Genomic DNA, 18,873 nt, shown 5'->3' on the forward strand with positions numbered 1-18,873 from the left:
GCGATAAAAAGCAAGAGAAGAAATTAGTCCGCCTCTTTCTTCATATAAAAACATTCAAGTGGTTGATGTGATACTGTTAAAACCTGTGTACGTCATTTTACATGTTTAAATTCGAAAAGTTATTTAAAAAAAAAAACAATTTAGAATTGACTTATTCATCTTTTTAAATCTAATAAAAACAAAGTTGCACTATTCATTTCTACATTTCACTACTCTTTACCGTCTTTGCCATATGAGATTATCTCAAATTGTCGAAAACTGGACGGCAAATTTAATACGAGCGAAGCGAATTAAAGATCTCCGGGGGAGGGTTAGTGTCAAACTTTGAAAGTATCTTTTTATTGATTTAATCGTTTTGTTTTAAGCCAGCTTCAACATACAAAGGACTTTTAGTGCGTTCAGCTACAGCTTAACCGGTGTGCGACGCCGGGTACCGGTTAGTTATATATCCAAAGGGCTTTTAGTGCGTTCAGCTAAAGCTTAACCACCGGTTTGCGACGCCGGATACCGGCTAGTTATATATTATTACCATAATCATATGGTAATAGACGATATCGGCTTTCCAAATTCTCCCCGAATGATTACCCATGATGCATTGCGCAAAAAATTTACGGAAAGTCAATATCGTCCGTGAATATTTTTGTGCAATGCATCATCATGGGTAATCATTCGTGGAGAATTCAGAAAGCCGATATCGTCTATTGGTAATTGACGGAGCACGAACTATTATATTAGGCCTATTTTCGCTAATTATTGTAAACTTGTGCCAGGTTAAATTAAGTGCACATTTTGATGGCAGAAACTATTCATTTCCCCAGCCATTCGTACGAAAGTTATTTCCATTACTTACTACTAATGAAGTTTTTTCTGTAAAAGTAAGGTTCGCAAAACTTAAAACAAAAATTTCGCGTCGATCGAGGAGAGCCAGCACAGCAGAGGGGAACGGGGGCGGCGATGTTTTCGATGTTTTATATAGTCTGAATCGAAAACCTCATAGATACACTTCCTCTATATAAGAAACTTTTTTCTCTAGTGTAGAGAGGATGATGAGAGATGAAGCCAATGTTTTATCGACCGCGGAGCGGTGTATTCAGAGACGTTTTGTATGGTGAAAAATCTCGCATATTTGCGCGCGGTAATCCGTTCTCTAAAGTCACGGAAAGCTGACGAAATCAACAATCTCGTTCCTCTATCTTTGAAGTCTCTGAATAACACTCGCTCGGAAAAAGTAATTATCTTCCTTAGATTTCTGTATTTGCAAAGTATTACGGAGATAAAACAGTTTTAAAGGAAAAAATACAGTATACTCCATAGTCTTTCGACCCGACTGTTACAACAAAACTTTCTATAGTACAACTATAATATAGCTGTAACATATAACATATGTAATATAGGTCGCCTAAATGTAGCCTTACATGGAGACCAGACCTTTCTATATGTACTGTTCATATTAAACAGTAAATGGTGTACAAATTCATAAATTTCATAAGATTTGACCGCGGTCGCCTCAGTGTGCTACACTGTGACCTAGTTATATTATATTATACGCGTTTCAATTCTTTAAGGGCAGAAAAGTAAGTGAGGTCACGGACCTATTGTCCGAGTTTAGCAAGGAGACAGTGCGCGCATGCGTTTATAAGTTGTCTTGCATACCCACTTTGCCTGAACGTGACCGAGCTACTACTCTACAGGCAAAATGCTTCGACAGGCGCTTCGTCGAGTTTCCAGAGATGCAAGAAAATCATCCCTTCTGAGGCAATCTGTCGAGAAAACTCAACAAAGACTTTTACCAGCATGTATTGCTAACTGTAAGTGTGAAGAATATTTATTTTTGATAGAAATTTGAACAACTTCACTAGCCTCAATTTCGAAGAGTTCTACTTGGAATTGACCACGTGTCCAACGTGTGCAGCATTAATCAGTACTTTAGCCACATGATCTTCGAAATCTATCCTTGATTAGAGCATGATGGTGCACTTAATGTCAATCAGTATTATCAGCAAATGCCAGTAATTGTAGACCAACAATTCCATTGTAAAAGCAGTGTTTGAGGTTGCATTTGTACTATCATCTGATAGTCACGCCATCAGTTTGGTTTAGAAATGTGAGCTACCGATGTCTAAACTTTTTAATATACCTCTAGAGCTAACAGACTTTTTGAAATTCTGTAGAAAGTTTAAAACTCCTAAATAGTTTTACTATGTATAAGAAATAATAACCATTAGTGAAATCTAGTGAAATAATCGTTCATTTATTAGCCAGTATGGATTTCGTGTAACTAACGCCGAAGTTCTTCGGCGTACAACTGAAACGTTTTTGGCGCATTGGCGTAAGGGTACTTACAAAGATTGTTTGATTTTCAGTTGGCGTAAAGTAATAATTCCAGCTCGGCGTGAATGACTCCATAATCCATCGATTTTTAGCTTCCATTTGGCTAAATTTGCTTTCGCTCGCTTGCGCTCGCGTCAATTTATTAATTATGTTGGCGCATGTGCCTCTTTTCCCATCTTGCACCCTTATTGAAAAATTTAATGTTGGTACAAAAGAAATTTTGCTTGGCGTGAGGCTTGCTGCACGGAAAAATATCTTCGGCGCGAGATTTCGTGGAATCCATACTGGTTTATTAGGGAGGTCAGGCCTTACGCGTGCGGCAGTAACAAAACATAGATTTTCGAAAAAAAATATTCAAGCTTACATACCTCAAGGAAGGAAACCTCTTTTAACATAAGTATTTTTTCCAAAGTGTAGAGAATTTATTCAGCTTTCTTTTGCAGAAAAAATCAGCACATCATGTCTTCATTTTCCTTCAAAATTTGAAAATGCGTACTCGCGGGTGAGTTTTTTCAAAGTTCTTGTTCGCGGCACGGCAAAATTTTTTATCCGGGGGTTCTAAAATCCAAAGCGCGAGCCACCCGAAACAGCTATCGACCTGGAATTTTTTGCATCGTTCCCCGCGATAGTTAAGCTTTTGAGACGTACCACGTTCGTTGGTTGGAGCAACGTATATTTTTCAGGAAGTCAAATTATGTACTTAAAATGCGTTTTTTTCATTGAAAATGCTTTAAAAATTGAACTTCAAAATGGAATATCTTTGGAACTTTAAAGAATTGGAAGGTAAATGACCCCTCATTTTTCTTCTGATGGTTATGGCTTTCCATTAAACTTGTTTTGGTATTCTGCAAGTAAATTTGAAATTTAAGATGGAAGACAAAAATTTGTGAAAACGAACGTTGAGCACAAAAAGTGCTTTTTTAAACACTTTTCCAACTAGATATAAATAACTTCTATAGTCTCTTCTTCCCCGAAGATTGAAGAAGCTTTTAATACACGTGCGTTTGCGTAGGGTAAAATGGTGAAATGCGAAAATCGAATTTGGCAAAAAAAAATTTGAAAAATGACCCTACAAGATTTGACTATATCTTTTTATTCCATGAAGAGATTACTTTCAAATAAAAAATGTATTAACAATGAATGGTTAAGCTTTCTAGAAATCCAAACATAAATTGCATAGCTTTTACCAAAAAATAGCACTTTAGGATCAGAAACAGTCAAAAACCAGCTTTTTCCAATTTTCTTCTGTATTTCGCGCGCGTTTTTTAATAGAGATGTCACATGACTCAAATCCCGCAGTCTTATTGGACTAGAGAAAGCGAAAGTGAAATCGCGCGATCTGATTGGATGAAAAAAGACCGCGGGAGCTGGAAACGAATGGAATTCTCTAGAATTCTCATTCGAAAACAAAATGGCGGCGAGAAAAGCACGTCTTTTGCTTTGGGCGAAAGGTTTTAAATTCTGGTTGGTTTTAAGGTTTTATATTATCTTATCTCATTTACTTTAATTAGTAGAGGCTTCTTCAATGTTTGGGGAAGGTAAGTCTGTAAAAGTTATTTGTTTTTCGGTGGAAAAAAGTGTTTAAAAAAGCATTTTCGTGCTCAAGGTTTATTTTTCTTCGCAAATTTTTTGTCTTCAATCTTAAATAGATTCGAACGAGTATTTGACTGATGCTTATGATTTTTTCATAGAACATAGTAAAACTATTCAGGAACTTAGACCTTTTTACAGAATTTCAAAAAATCTGTTAGTTCTGGAATATATTGAAAAGTTTAGACATGGGTAGTTTGCGTTCGTGTTTCGCGTTCCCAAACCAAACGCACGTGAATAATAGACCTGTTTCCGCGCCGCCATCTTGCTTTGGAATGTGAATTATTTTCAGTTCCAAAATTATCTTGAAAAATGACCCTATGAGATTTGACTGCATCTGTTTATTCCCTGAAGTAATTACATTGAAATAAAAAATATATTTGTCAACACAGGTCAGGTTCTATATACAAAACTTCAAAAAAAAGTCTCAGTCTGCCTTTGAAAAAAAGTTTGTGCCTTTTGAAAAGAAAGTTTGTGCCTTTTAAAAAGGTTTGTGCCTTTTGAAAATAGTTCGTATTTTTTGAAAATAGTTAATGTTAATGACAAACAAAATAACCAGCTAACCAGCAGCAATTTTTTGTGGGGGCGCCGAAAAAGAAGAGAGGCAAAAAGGCTCTGATTACGATTTCGAAACACTGATTTCAGCGCCCCTTTCCCCTTTTTACCTTACAAACAGCAGTTTTTAGCCGTATAAAATGGAGATATGTCCAAAAAATGAAAATTGTCAATTTTACTATTTTGCCTTCCCGCAGTGTTTGCCAAGCCACCACTCGACTGGTTAGCAAAAAAAAATTTTGTGGCTGGCCGGCCGAGTGTTTTTGTCATCTGATGGAAAATGCGATAGAAAATATTTCTCGGGCAGGGAGGCATCAAGCAGTTGGTACCAGACATCATGATGACTAACTGCAAAATTGAAAATTTGAGAGCACACCCACCACCCCTTATCAGGGGTGTAAGGGGTTTGCAATTTCCAAAATACTGAATGATTTTGTCGGAAATTCCGATATCAATTTTTGGTCCTAGCCCAGTGCAAAACAGTGGTGGCCAAAATGTGACGGAGCCCGATTTTCGAAAAAAAAAATTTGGGGCAAATTTGGGCCAAAAGCGGCTAAATAACGGGGTTTTTTTTGGACTTTGTGAATAATCAGGTCGTTAATTTTTTCTGATTTTTTGCATGAAAGTAGGGTACCATCATAGGTAAAAGATGGCTCAAGCAGATTTTTGCAAAAAAATTTATTTGGCTTAAAAAACGCATGTTTATCTATAAGAATCACTAATAATAAGCATACATCAATGTTCTTAGTCAAATTACTCAATTTCTTTATGAGATAGAAGTTTTTTTGCTCATGAGGGCTTACTTTTGAAGAATATGTGTGTTTAGACATGAAATTTTGGTTGCTTGGCGTGTTTTTATAGAAAAACTGGCCAAGTTCAATATTTTTTTATAAGCACATTATCAATTACTTAGGTATTAGCTTTTCTCGAGATTGGCTCTTTCATTCTTTAAGACTTTTTGCACAAAGATGCATAACTCTTGAATGTGACTGAGCCCGATTTTCGAAAAAAATGTCTTTGGGCAAATTTGGGCCAAAAAACGGCCAAAAAAAGGGTTTTTATATTGTTTTTTTGAAATGTTTTTGTTATTGTTTTGCATGAAAGTAGGTAAAAGATGGGTCGAGCAGATTTTTGTAAAAAAACTTTTCAGCTCAAAAAACGCATGTTTACCTATAAGAATCACTATTAATAAGCATACATCAATGTTCTTAGCCAAATTACTCAATTTTTTGATGAGATAGATGTTTTTTTATGCTCACAAAGTCTTGAATATGAAACAATATTTCAAATTCAAGAGCATGAAATTTTGGTTTCTAAACGTTTTTTTTTTTATAAGAAACAAACGACTAATTTTAATAAATCGTCGCTATTTGTGTTCTGAATGATTGTTTAACGTTCATGCTCACGTAGATATCAATTATATATGTGTTAAATGCATAACCAGGTAGGTCCACAGGGCTGCAAATAAGCGTCGGTCATCGGTCAATGTCCGACAGGAAAAGCCATTTGACCGACTGAAAATCTTGTCGGTCACGATTTCGAATGAAAAAAAACAAATTATCAAACCTTATAAAGGAGCAAAAGAAATAAAAGGATCACATTACCTTTTGATTCTAAAATAGTTGTTCCAATATAATTATTGAATAATAAAATAAATTCAATAACCCATTGAAAACGTTTCTCCGATTAAACCAACCAAATGCATTGGATTGAGACAGGGTTATAAACAAAAATTAACAATGTTGTGGTAAAGTAGGGAAGACGTTTTTTAATGAAGAGCGCGTGTATAAACTCACCTTTTTTGAGAAAGATCAAATGAATTGACTTGACAATGAGAAAGATCAAATGAATTGACTTGATCATCAAACTAAGAAAAAGATCAAATAAATAAAAGCACCAGTTGCAATTCAGTTTGTGACAGGCTTTTATATGAACATGCCAAAAGTACAGTGCTGCAAATAACGGCCGGTGACCGGTAAACCCACCAGTAAACCACTCCAGGTCAAAAGTTTGCTTCAAAAAAGTCTCAAGGACCATCAGCAGACAGCTAAAAGTGCTTCCAAACCCAGATTACACAAAGTTTGAAGCCCTCTACAGGAGGTGCTAGAGATTTTCGGGGGAAATTTTGGAGACTCGATTTGTTTTTTTCTGATTCCCTACAAAAAGTTCTTGAAATCCACTGTAAATCAGCTTTCTAATGTACTTGAATAAAAATTCATTGGCTTTCAAAATCTGCTCCCCACCAGAGTTCATGATTTTTAGCGGTCAATTTTTGCTTAGTAGCCTATCTTTGAGACGCTGTATCTTCAAAACTACTTGAGATATCAAGGTGAAATTTTCAGGGTCTTATTTTCTTGTGTGATGGATCATTTGGTCAAAATTTCATCAAAATCCAAGAGGATGAGGTATCACACCCTGAAGACTCTTAAAAAAATGGCTCTTAACAGTAAATAAAAAAATGTTACCAGGCTTTGATAATAAGACCAGTCCAACCCATTCTGCACTATTCAATACTAACTCAGTTCTATCATTTTAAATGGTATTGATTACCACTATTTTTCTAATAGGTCAAAGATTTGTCAGCACAGATGTAACTAACAAACAAGCTGCTGCTGCAGCCAAAGACGCTGCCACACAAACTTCCACTCCTGCAGCTGCAGCTGCTGTCGGCCACATTGTTGCAGTCATTGGTGCTGTTGTAGATGTACAATTTGACAATGATTTACCTCCGATTCTCAATGCTCTTGAAGTTCATGGTCGTGACTCTAGACTTATCTTAGAAGTTGCTCAACATTTAGGTAAGCATTTCTTATAATGGGCCCCCCCCTCCCCACCTGAGCTTGAGGGGGGCTAAGCCTTTTTTACTTGATTGGGGGCTGTATTTTTAAAAAATTCTGGGGCTAGCTTGCTATAGGGCTGTATGTTGGGTAATAGAATTGGGGCGGTCCAGGCAGTCCAGAGCTGATAGGTTACACAAATATTTTAAATCATGTTAAAAATCTATACTGGAGAAGTTTTTGACCCTAAAGAAAATGCCAGTGCCTCAAGAAATTTATTGAGAGTTTGCATGTAAAACTTCTTCAATACTTTGCTTAGAATTTAGCCAGGGTGGGTTTATTCTTTCACGTTTAAAAATAGAGCTATAGCCTTGAGATTTCACAAGTCACTTTTATTTAACTTCATTTTTCTAAAAGATTTTGATTAACCCTGCTTAATTAAATGACGTCAGAATTTGAAGGAAAAAAATGACCTCATCAATTGTAGGTGAGAGTCTTGCAGTCTTGGCAATTCAGTTATTAATGCCAAATTCAGTCATTATTGATGCAGCTAACCACTTTTTATCAATTTTCAGAAGCAAAACAGCATTAACTCAATCCAAAATAAATAAGCTCTTTGCTAGCAAAATTACCCTTTTTTGTTATTTATGAGCAACAATATATGATTATCCTAGTGTTCAAGAGTTTTGGGAGCTTTCACCCTCTGAACATCACAAGACTCCCTACTTCATCAATGTACAGCTTTGCTGAGCAAGTTCTATTTCAGGCATATATTAGAATTTCAATCTGAGTTAACAAAAACAGTTCCTGCTCAAAGTGCTAAGAAAAATCGCTGTCCATTTGCGAAAGTTTATGCTGGTAGACAAAATTGTCAAACAGGCAACAAAATGTCGTAAATTTCAGATTATTTTACTTCGCAAAAGTTTCGACGCCTAAAGTATACGGATATATGTTAATATGAATATGTAATTCTTATTAAATGATATTTATCCAGAATTTACTGCTGCAAACAGGGTTGATAATTTTTTTGAAAAATGCAAACTGATATCTTTTGAACGGATTAAAGTATGGATTTGAAATTTCGACTAGAGGAAGTCATTACATACACAAATCGACAATGCCATAATAATTTTCAAAATAAAGCATCATTTTCAAAAAAGTTTTAACCATTTTGGCGTCCTTTGTAGACCCATGATTTGGGGATGTTCTGGAGTTTTTATAAGATACTTACTTCACTAATTGGTCATTAAAAGTAAAAGAGATGACGCGTTCTTTAGAAAAAGTAACAAAATTGTTTAATGACAGGTTAACGACCAACCAAATCAAAAAAGAGCTTGTAAAAACACCAGCTTGTCCCATGATTTGAAAATTAGGAAAATCTGATCAGTTATCTTGTCAATTTTCATGCTTTTGTAGATTTTATGGTAGGGGTGTTTTGGCAAGGCCTTTCCTTTTGTGGTTTTGGTTTAAGGCATCGCATATTAATTGATTTATGTAAATTCAGAAAAGCTACTCAACTACGATCATTGTGAAAGTTTAAAAAGTGAATTGTGCTTGTAGAAACATGAAAACCACGTAATAGCCCCTTTTTTCCTTGTTTTAAAGAAGTAAATTAAAGTTTTCTGTCAAACAATTCTGGCATTTACAAATTTTCTGTAGCATAGAGCAGTGTTACTGTTAGCTGTTTTGGTTTGATATGTTATCCTAGGGAATATAACCATCGTATTCTTGTGCTCATTTTATCTTCCACAGGAGAAAATGTTGTCCGTACCATTGCTATGGACGGTACTGAAGGTCTTGTCCGTGGACAGAATGTTGTTGATACTGGCGATCCAATCAGTGTTCCTGTAGGCCCTGAAACATTGGGTAGAATTATGAACGTTATTGGTGAAGCCATTGACGAGAGGGGACCAATCGAAACAAAAATCAAATCACCCATTCACACTGAAGCTCCAGAATTTATCGAAATGAACGTCAACCAAGAAATTTTAGAAACTGGTATCAAAGTTGTAGATTTGTTGGCTCCATATGCTAAAGGAGGAAAAATTGGTTAGTCAAGTTTTCTTGCATTCATTTCTTGTTATAACTCAAAATTGAGCGTTCTCAACCGGCTTTGAGAATAAGTTCTTCAACTAGAGTAAATTTCTCAAGGTCAATTTCTCTCATTTGTCTCCAAATATTCAAGGGCGTGTAAACTTGTAAAATCATATGTATCTATCTTTAAGGTCTCTTTGGTGGTGCTGGTGTAGGCAAAACTGTCTTAATTATGGAACTTATTAACAACGTTGCTGTTGCCCATGGTGGTTACTCAATCTTCGCTGGTGTTGGTGAACGTACTCGTGAGGGTAACGATTTGTACCACGAATTTGGGAAACCGGTGTCATTAACTTAAAAGACAATTCATCCAAAGTAGCTCTTGTATACGGACAAATGAACGAACCCCCAGGTGCTCGTGCCCGTGTTGCTTTAACTGGATTAACAATTGCCGAATATTTCCGTGACGTGGAAGGACAAGATGTATTGCTTTTCATTGACAATATTTTCAGATTTACTCAAGCTGGTTCTGAGGTAAGCCAACACTTTAAAGTTCCCATTACCTTAAAGGAAGAAATTTTGGCGGATTTGACTGAAATCCGCCAAATTAGGTTCCCGCCAAAATTTCTTTTTTCCGCCATCCGCCAAATTAAATTCTGCCAAATTAAACATTTTGAAAATATGATCTCTTTTAAGGTGTTTTTGCTATTCTTTCGCTGTTTTGACGCCATCAGGTTAAATTTTTAAGCGACTGTCAAATTAAATTCCCGCCAAATTTAGTTTTTTCGTCCATCCGCCAAATTAAATTCCCTCTGAAAAAACTTTTTTGGCCATCCGCCAAATTAAATTCCCGCCAAAATTTCTTAAGGTAGATAACAGCTGATAAAAATTGTTCATAAATTACGTCAACAAATCTTTGCACTGTAGCAAACAAGCTCGACCAGTCGAATCTCAAATCTTGACACTAAACACCCTTGTACTATGTTTAAAGAATATATAATTTTGTTCAAATATAGGTATCTGCTCTTTTGGGTCGTATCCCATCCGCTGTCGGTTACCAACCAACCCTTGCCACTGACATGGGTACTATGCAGGAACGTATTACCACCACTCGAAAGGGATCTATCACCTCTGTCCAAGCTATATATGTGCCTGCTGATGATTTGACCGATCCTGCTCCAGCCACCACTTTTGCTCATTTGGATGCCAACACTGTCTTATCTCGTGGTATTGCTGAATTGGGTATCTACCCAGCTGTCGATCCCCTTGACTCTAACTCGCGTATCCTTGATCCAAATATTGTTGGACAAGAACATTACGATGTTGCCCGTTCTGTTCAAAAGATCCTCCAAGTAAGTTAATTAATCCTTTCATCTCTGTCTTATTTTATTGTCTGATACCTCTTGATTGAGGATTCGGACCAACTTTAGCAAAGTCTGTAAGCACGATCACGCAAAAACTCTATGGTTAAAAATGTTTCCGACCTTTAGCTTTTAAAAAGAATTTCCACATCAGGTGTCAGAAAGTTTAACTCGCAAATCTTGATTTTTTTTTCACCAGGATCACAAATCATTACAAGATATTATTGCTATCCTTGGTATGGATGAATTGTCTGAAGAAGACAAGAACACCGTCGCCCGTGCCCGTAAAATCCAACGTTTCTTATCTCAACCTTTCCAAGTCGCCGAAATCTTCACTGGTCATATTGGCAAATTAGTTTCTCTTCAAGTGAGTAAAAGTGTTGATTGCAAATCAGAAGTTTGGCTTTGTTTGTTTTCTGGACCTACCTCGGTTGGAGGTCCTTTAATTTAACCTTCGTTCGTCTGTTACCAGCTTTCTCGGGATTGACTCTCAGTTTTGTCTGATTTTTTCATCAAGATAGAGGGCTACGGTCTAAAACCAAGGCCGTTTTTCCCGGGAAATTTTGTTTAGCCGTAAAAATCGGATTTTCTTATTTGGGGAAATTCCTTCAATTATTTTTAGGGAAAATGAGCATTTCTCGCGGCTGCCTTGGTGTTTTTTTTTATTTTTTCTTATGTTTCTTATGTATATCTGATCTGATTTTCAAAATAATTTTTTGGGCCAATTTGGGCGAAAAACCGTTTAAAAATGGTAAATTTGGGTCACATTTGCTTATAATTCTGTCGAAGTGTTTTTTGGTGTGACGTTTATACAGAAAATGAACATAATTTGTTTCTTTTTCAGGATTCCATCAGTGGATTCAAGAAAATCTTAGAAGGAGAATTAGATCATCTTCCCGAAGTCGCTTTCTACATGGTTGGTGATATCAATGACGTCGTCGAAAAGGCTAACAGACTCGCTGAAGAAACATCTTAGTTCGTCAAATTTAAAAAACCCAACCAATAAAAATATCACAATTTATACTTAATATACTTATTTTTAAATGTACATTTACCGACCAGTAATACTTGCCTGTCTAGGGTGTTAATAAATTCGAAATAAATTTGTATAAATCTTTTGTCAAATTTCTTCACAAGTCCTTGTCTCTACGATTCCTTTTTCTGCATTTTAATATCTGGTCACCATGTTCCTATCATATACCTTTTTAAAAGCCATCCAATAGCAGAAATTTAGGACATGGCAACTCTGGGCCAAATTTGACAAAATTTAACCCTGTTAACCCCAACCTTTTTCGATTTTTGTATCCGAAGGGTAGGATCTACCACCCTTCATTATTTTTGATCTAGAAGAGCTATGGCCACGAAATGTGATACAGTTCTCCATTATGACACAAATTTCCAGGAAGAGAAAATAATTTGACGTCATTCAAAAACTGACGTCATGACAAAGTTTCTACCACTTGGAAGAAAGCCCAAACATGGTATTTACAAAATCGACTACACGTTCTTATTTTTTTTTAAAAAACTAGTTTTACCAAGCAGCCTCAAGCAGTTTCTTAAAAAATCGGCCTTTTGAGCCTTAAATGTTTCTAAAATTTATTTTCTCAGCCTCAAGCAGTTTCTTAAAAAATCGGCCTTTTGAGCCTTAAATGTTTCTAAAATTTATTTTCTCAGCCTCGAGCAGTTTCTTAAAAAATCGGCCTTTTGAGCCTTAAATGTTTCTAAAATTTATTTTCTCAGCTTCAGCATGTTTCTTAAAAAAAAAACGTGTATTGTATTACAGTCGAACAGATATTTAGATTTTGAAAGCCTCTGAAGATGAGTAAAGATTTTAAAATTTAATTTTATGACGTCATCGTTTGGAAAAACTTTTTTTTTAAATAAAAAGCCATTAGGGAGGTTAATAAGTATCAAAGATAAATCAGCGCGACGAACGGACGGGTATTGACTCGCAACCTGAGTAAACATGTGGACCTGCATTTTCTAGAATCCAGGCTAAAACAACTCAAGAACGAAAAACCGTGAAAATCTTCGTTGTTGAACAAAGAAGATATAACACCTACTTTGCTGCCCTTACCATCTTGCAGAGAAAAGGTCCGTTCGTCACGTAGATCTATCTTTGTTGATACTTAACCTCCCTATTAAAACCTAATCTGGACTAGGCTGCATGCATACCAAATTAGTTTTGATATAGGGGATGCGAATCGGGCTCTGATATCGCTTCCGAGAAAATTACCGAATAGCTATGTATTTTGCAGAACTGTAAATACTGACTGTATAAAGCGACCTTAAGAAGAGGTAAATTTTTAGTTGCCAAAAAGCTGCATGCCCTGATGTTTTTGGGAATGAAGTGAGTAGGGGTCAAAAGTTACCCATTAAGATCTGCAGCTTGCTTTAAGTTTTGGCTAAAAATAATTGTTAACCAAATTGTGAATTTGTGCATCAGAATCTGGCTGTATTTAACTGTCTGCTTATTATGTACAGGCTGGACAAAACTATTGAAGATTCTATTGTAACAAGGCCTGTTACAATAATGAAGAGAAAAGCCATAAAATCAAAAAAGAATGGCATACAATCTTTCCTGCAGAAGCTAAAAATAAAGTTGTTTTAAACTTTTTGAACACACTCACCAGTCTCGCCATGTTGTTTTGTTTATCCGTAACTATTGCCTCGCTGTCTTAGAACTTTTTGTCAAAAACATCATTTGACGTCTTGGAAAACCGAGACATGCATCGGGCGTGGACCGCCCTCCGATTGGTCGTAGCACTAAGGCAAATGAAGGGTGGTAACGGCGGGGGCGGGGAAACGGGTATGACAATGTGGTTTATTTGATAAACTTCCGAAGTCCCACTAAGGGTTGGAAAAATAAGAAAATCGAATTTCAGTTCCACTGAAAAGGTCGGGAAAAAACTAGGAAGATTAAAGATTAAATTATACCCGTCACCGTCAGCTCTCTACCCTACCCCCCCTTGGGGGTTGCTTATAGTTCGATAGTTATACACTCTTCTTCTCACCGTAATGGGGTGTAAGGCCGTGTAATGCAAAAATGATTGCGAACCTCGTTCTCTCAAGCTGCAAAGGCTTGTTGCAAGTTGTTGCTACAATACTTCTATTGATATTGAATAGAGATTTTAAACCAAAATTTATTTTTTCAAAATTCTTTGAGCCGTGATAGTGATATGGACTTTTTCAAAGGAATGTGTGATTAGCCATTTTTCATTTGTATGTATGTTACAACAAATGAATATAGGATATAGGATTTGGTAAGGGTGCGGGAAATTTGAAAAGAGAGGACTAGTAAGATTCAGTATTAGAACTTGAGCCAGTTAAACTTTTCTTTTGCAGTTTGCCTATTCTAGAATTCTGTGTAATAGTTGAACCCCATACCATAGACGCATTGGATAAATGTGAGTGAAATAAGCATGGTAAATTTAAGTAAAAGTTAACGACATAAAATGTTTAAGTTTAGCTAAAGGATCCCATTAGCTTTGCTTGATTCTGACAACAGAAAATGTTTAAGTTTAGCTATGATCCAATTAGCTTAAAGGTGATGATTTATAATTCAATTTAACGCTTTTGAAAAGTTGTACAATCAAAATGAATAGGTTCTGATTACACATTTATTAAAAATCAAAATCACTTTATTATAGAAAAAAATGAGAAAAATTCAGAGAAATTGAGAGAAAAATCTTTTAAATTGAAAAATGACGATTAGAAAAAATCGGCTTGTAGTTTGTAAGTAAAATATCGTATCTTGATATCAAGAAAAAGTTGATTGAAGACGTAGTTGCCAAGTTGAGTATATTATAATGTAAGTTTTTGTAGAAACGATTACCTTAAGGGAACTGATTTTGGCGGGAACTAATTTTGGCGAGTGGCGAAAATCTTAAAAAAATTTAATTTTGGCGGGAACTAATTTCGGCGAATGACAGCATAAATCTGTTCTATTTTGCCTTATTTTGAGCGATTTTGATGAATTTCAGGGGTTATTTAGGAGGCAAGGAAACAAAAAATTTAATTTTGACGGGAACTAAATTTTGCGAATTTCATCTAAATTCACCAAATTCGCCAAAATTAGTTCCCGCCAAATTAAGTTCCCTTAAGTTAAATTATAAAAATTTGAAAGAAAAAATAAAGATTTAACCAAACGAAACTTTTAAATGTGGAAAATTTGATTCTTAGACGCTCAAAATTGACTATTCTAAGTGGATAAGCAATCACAAGATATTACAACAAGTTAATAACATCTAACCATCTAAAAGCTTTTAATTTCGCATATCATAATTTTTTTCTTCTTTTAGACTACGTTTACTGGTCAACCGTGAAGATGTCATCAATTATCGTCAATTTACAAAATTATATCGATTTATCAAAAGAAAGACACAGAGTCCATCAAAAAGAAGCTTTGTTTTGGAACAAAGTCAATACTTATGCCAATATTTCGCTCATAATTCTCACTTCAATTGCTACTGTATTGTCCGTTCTGGAAGGTTCAATCCCGTTTTATATTGTTCCTATATTCACTGGCTTGGCGACGATCATATCGAGTTTGATTGGAGTTTTCAAACCCTTTGATAAACGCAATGTCCAGGAGGATTCATCCAAGAAATTCAAAGTTTTGAGCTTAAAACTGGTCGCATGTAAAAGCATGAAAGATTATAATGAACTTCGAGCTGAGATTTTGGAAACCATGATGGACGAGCCATTCACTAGAGAGAAAAAGAAAAGAGGAAATAAAAACAAGCAAGTTGGAAAGGACGGTCAAAATGAAGAGACGTTAAAGTTATTGGATGAACAAGACGGAGGGACAGGAAACCATGACTACCAAGTCAAACAAAAAGCAAAGACCTCAATGGTACACGAGAAAAGCCTCGACGATGATACAAAACTTTGGAATTTGGACCCTGAAATGAGAAAAGCTGCAATAATCGAAGAAATTAAAATGAAAACGTTTGAATACAACCTCTTACAACCGCATGGTGGCAAAATGAAAGAACAAACCGTGCAGAATCTCAAGCATCGTGAAACTTCAGATAACCAGCAAGAACAGCTTATCGAAACGACCGAGGAATGTCAATCACAAGCAGGTTATTCAAATTCCATTCCAGAAAAGAGCAAATGTCATTTTGATATAGGGCAAGAAAGAGAAACTGATAATACAGAGTCTGAACTTGATGAAAAGAATGAAGATTTGGAAGTCCCAGTCGCAGAACTGAATCAATCATTCAGTAGTTCATTACCTAAGGAGATTATAGAAGAGGCTGTTAATTGTAGACGAGAGCTCTACAATATAGAGGAGGCTAACGTAAAGCCAATTGATGTAATGCAGTTAGAATTTGCTGATAATGATAATAACGCTTCGCTTCTTGGAGATACAAATCTACAAGAAGATGAAAGCTCCAAGTACGATCAAAAAGTGATTTCTCATCCACTGCGCGCACAAGTCATAGAAGAGATATTGGACAACGTTAATGGGCCGATATCCTGTATTGAAGAGCCAGTCGATATGCCCGAAACACCATTATCATCTCCAGAGTTGTCTAATCAAATAGGATCATTAGTAGTTCCATCTGAAAGTGACGATGTCACTATTGAAATTGGAGCTACTTATCCATTACCAAATGTTATGAGAATCACCATCGATATTCCGCAAGTGGCGCATGTGGCAGATTGTAAAGATGAAGAACAAGAGAGAGATGTGCTAAAAAATCAGGGAGAAATAGAAATACTAGAAGGGCGGCATAAACTGGAAGAAGATGATATAGGTGATACAAAGGAAAAAATATCACTTCTACACTCGCCCTTTAAAGATGAATAACTGATTAGCGATACTACGTTTTTAAAAAATGTATTGAATTTATTTGCATACTTATCCTTATTCTGGATGAGTCGGCCAATAGAAACCACAGTTTAAAAATTCACATGTAATATTCCTTGTTTGGAAATCCAAATAGGCGGATTAAGCGTAACCGAGAGAGTTTTGGTGACTTTAACATGAGAACCAAGGCAGAATATGAAAGAACTTTCAATAATATCACAGTTCGTACTCTTGTCTCCCGAATAGACGGGGGAGGGGGGTCCGAATAAGCAGGGGGTAGGAAAATTTTCCAAATTCTAATAAGCAGGGGGGATGGAATAAGAGGGGGGGGGGGTAATTTGAACGAAGACGAAGTTTTATTTAATTTTCGTATATTAGAAGGCTAGAAATCTTCAATACTGATAATAACAATGTTCAGAGCTAACTCGAGTTCTACTAAAAAAGTCTAATTTCATCGGGCGAGCTTAGAATTTCTTTTGATACATTTCATAAAAGAAATCAAAATACTTTAACGACCAATCACCGAAAAATTCAACTCCTTTTTTCTTTATACCTTCATGAGAGGAGTGAGCACTCTTGTGAAAAATGTAAAATGATAACCTTCCATTGAAGCGATAAAGTCAATATAGCTAAGTTATTAGAATTCTAAAAGCAGCAGGCACTTTTGCCGTATAGACTCGGGAAAATGCCTCTAGAGTTTTGGCGGGAATCTGCTTGGTTTAATTGCAGGGATTGTAGTTTGAAAATACCATGTGCCGAGAACAAATGTTCCTTGCACATCCATTACCAGTCCCCTAAAAGGCCGATAGGTGTATTGGGATTGGAATTAAAGTGCCTTTGGTTAGAAAATCTTCAAAACTAATGATTGAGTAGGTTGAATGAATCTTTTAGTTACCTGATAGTCCAGGCAATATGGGGCATGAGGTTTGAAACTGTTTTTGGGTTCAAACACATCTAAATTTTGAGAATCGCGATGGTTTTCAGGCTAACCAGGGGGTAATAACTTTTTAGAGGGGGTGTTTCGAGGGTACGTGGCAATCGTTTTTGGAGCCGATTTGCCTGGGGTAGGGTACTGCATTTCAAGATATCTCATGAACTACATATCAAAACCTATTAAAACTTTCCAGGGTTTAAGATAAAGCATCAAAGATTGTGTGTGAAAAATTTCAAGATGGTAGCACGAATAATGTGTATTTTACAGACCCGAATATCAAAATTTTGTGAAAAAATCTAATTTAAAAAAAAAATAAAACTTTTCAATTTCACACAGGGCCAAATTCTTCCATGAAATAGATGTTAATGCCTTCATTGCTCGTAGTCGGTATAGTTGTAGCATTGTGGAAAGTTTTATGGATTTTAGACGACTATTTTTTTGATTACAGTCCATTTATTTTGAAAAATTGTCAAAACTGCCCCCAAAAAATAAAGAAAAAATTTTGACGTTTTTCTTTATAGCTCAGCAAAAGGCCAAGGTAAACCTCATTAAAATTTCACAGATGTTAGTTTTTAAGGCCAGAACATTCATAAAGTTTCGAGATGGTGGAATGAAAAATGTTGTATTTACAGACCAGAATATTGCGAATTTTTCATAAAAATTAAGATCTCCTCTTGTTTTGACACCTCAAACGTTGTCTGAGACTGATATTTTCAATCAATTGAAGCATTTTTGTTGATAATATTTATAACTTTATATACATTCTTAGTTTAGAAGTCTGACTTAACAGTTGTTAAGTGCCTTTGCTATTTTACAGACCACTTTTCTGGCTACTTTTGATTTGAATAAAATTGACTCAATTTGAAATATCTCACTTGTCATCAAGTCATGTAAATCAAAGTTGAAACGCTTTTAAAATTGTCATGTGTTGAAAATGCGTTTCTGCTTATTTTGAATTAGATGAAATTGGGAAAATGTAATAATTTACAGACCAGAAAATATAAGGCATTTTCCATCAATAAAACTTTAATAGTGAACTGATAATCGTAAGCATACATTTGACTTCATCAAGCTTACCAAAAATACATATCCCGAGCAGTTGATGCTGGTCACCTAAAGCACTTTATATTTTTGGCAAGCAAATTTAGGCTAAAAGTGCTCGCTATCTCTAACACTCGTCATCTCGAAACTTCGCTATCTGGATCTTAATCTTGATTCCTTGAGGTGTTTTTCACTGTTACAAAAAATATGCCAAAAATAATGTAAAAAACAAACAGTAGAGTGTATCCGGAAAAAAGGGGAACAGATTGGTACAAAAAAATCCTCAGGATCTGTTGCTTCAACGGATTTTTCTAATAGAAAACTGAGGAACTTGAGGATTTGTTATTCTACTATCCTCCGGACACACTGTAGGATAGATATGACCAATAATATCATTATTCACCCAATTTTGTAAATTTTCAGTAACCTTTT

At 35.7% G+C, this 18,873-nt stretch overlaps 2 protein-coding genes across 2 annotated transcripts; both read left to right on the forward strand.

Annotated features, from left to right (window-relative positions):
- The first annotated feature begins 1,629 nt into the window (after positions 1 to 1,629).
- Positions 1,630 to 11,658, forward strand: LOC136822371 (ATP synthase subunit beta, mitochondrial-like). The gene is given in 8 exon segments (XM_067078611.1): positions 1,630 to 1,808; positions 7,044 to 7,274; positions 9,006 to 9,302; positions 9,479 to 9,619; positions 9,622 to 9,821; positions 10,304 to 10,639; positions 10,848 to 11,015; positions 11,493 to 11,658. Coding segments are annotated over 8 exon segments (1,617 nt in total). The 5' UTR covers positions 1,630 to 1,696; the 3' UTR covers positions 11,625 to 11,658.
- A 2,701-nt stretch (positions 11,659 to 14,359) lies between these two features.
- Positions 14,360 to 16,578, forward strand: LOC136822335 (uncharacterized). Its single transcript, XM_067078574.1, has 2 exons — positions 14,360 to 14,459; positions 14,950 to 16,578. The coding sequence occupies exon 2, from the start codon at positions 14,976 to 14,978 to the stop codon at positions 16,464 to 16,466; it is 1,491 nt and encodes a 496-aa protein (XP_066934675.1). The 5' UTR covers positions 14,360 to 14,459; positions 14,950 to 14,975; the 3' UTR covers positions 16,467 to 16,578.
- The last annotated feature ends 2,295 nt before the right edge of the window (positions 16,579 to 18,873 follow it).

This window comes from Clytia hemisphaerica, unplaced genomic scaffold (assembly GCF_902728285.1).
Source record: "Clytia hemisphaerica strain Z4C2 unplaced genomic scaffold, Clytia hemisphaerica genome assembly, whole genome shotgun sequence".
NCBI classification, from domain to species: domain Eukaryota; kingdom Metazoa; phylum Cnidaria; class Hydrozoa; order Leptothecata; family Clytiidae; genus Clytia; species Clytia hemisphaerica.

What these genes read in the sequence shown, in the direction of transcription:
- LOC136822335 (XM_067078574.1), top strand. Translation starts at nt 14,976, where the DNA reads ATGTCATCAATTATCGTCAATTTACAAAATTATATCGATTTATCAAAA.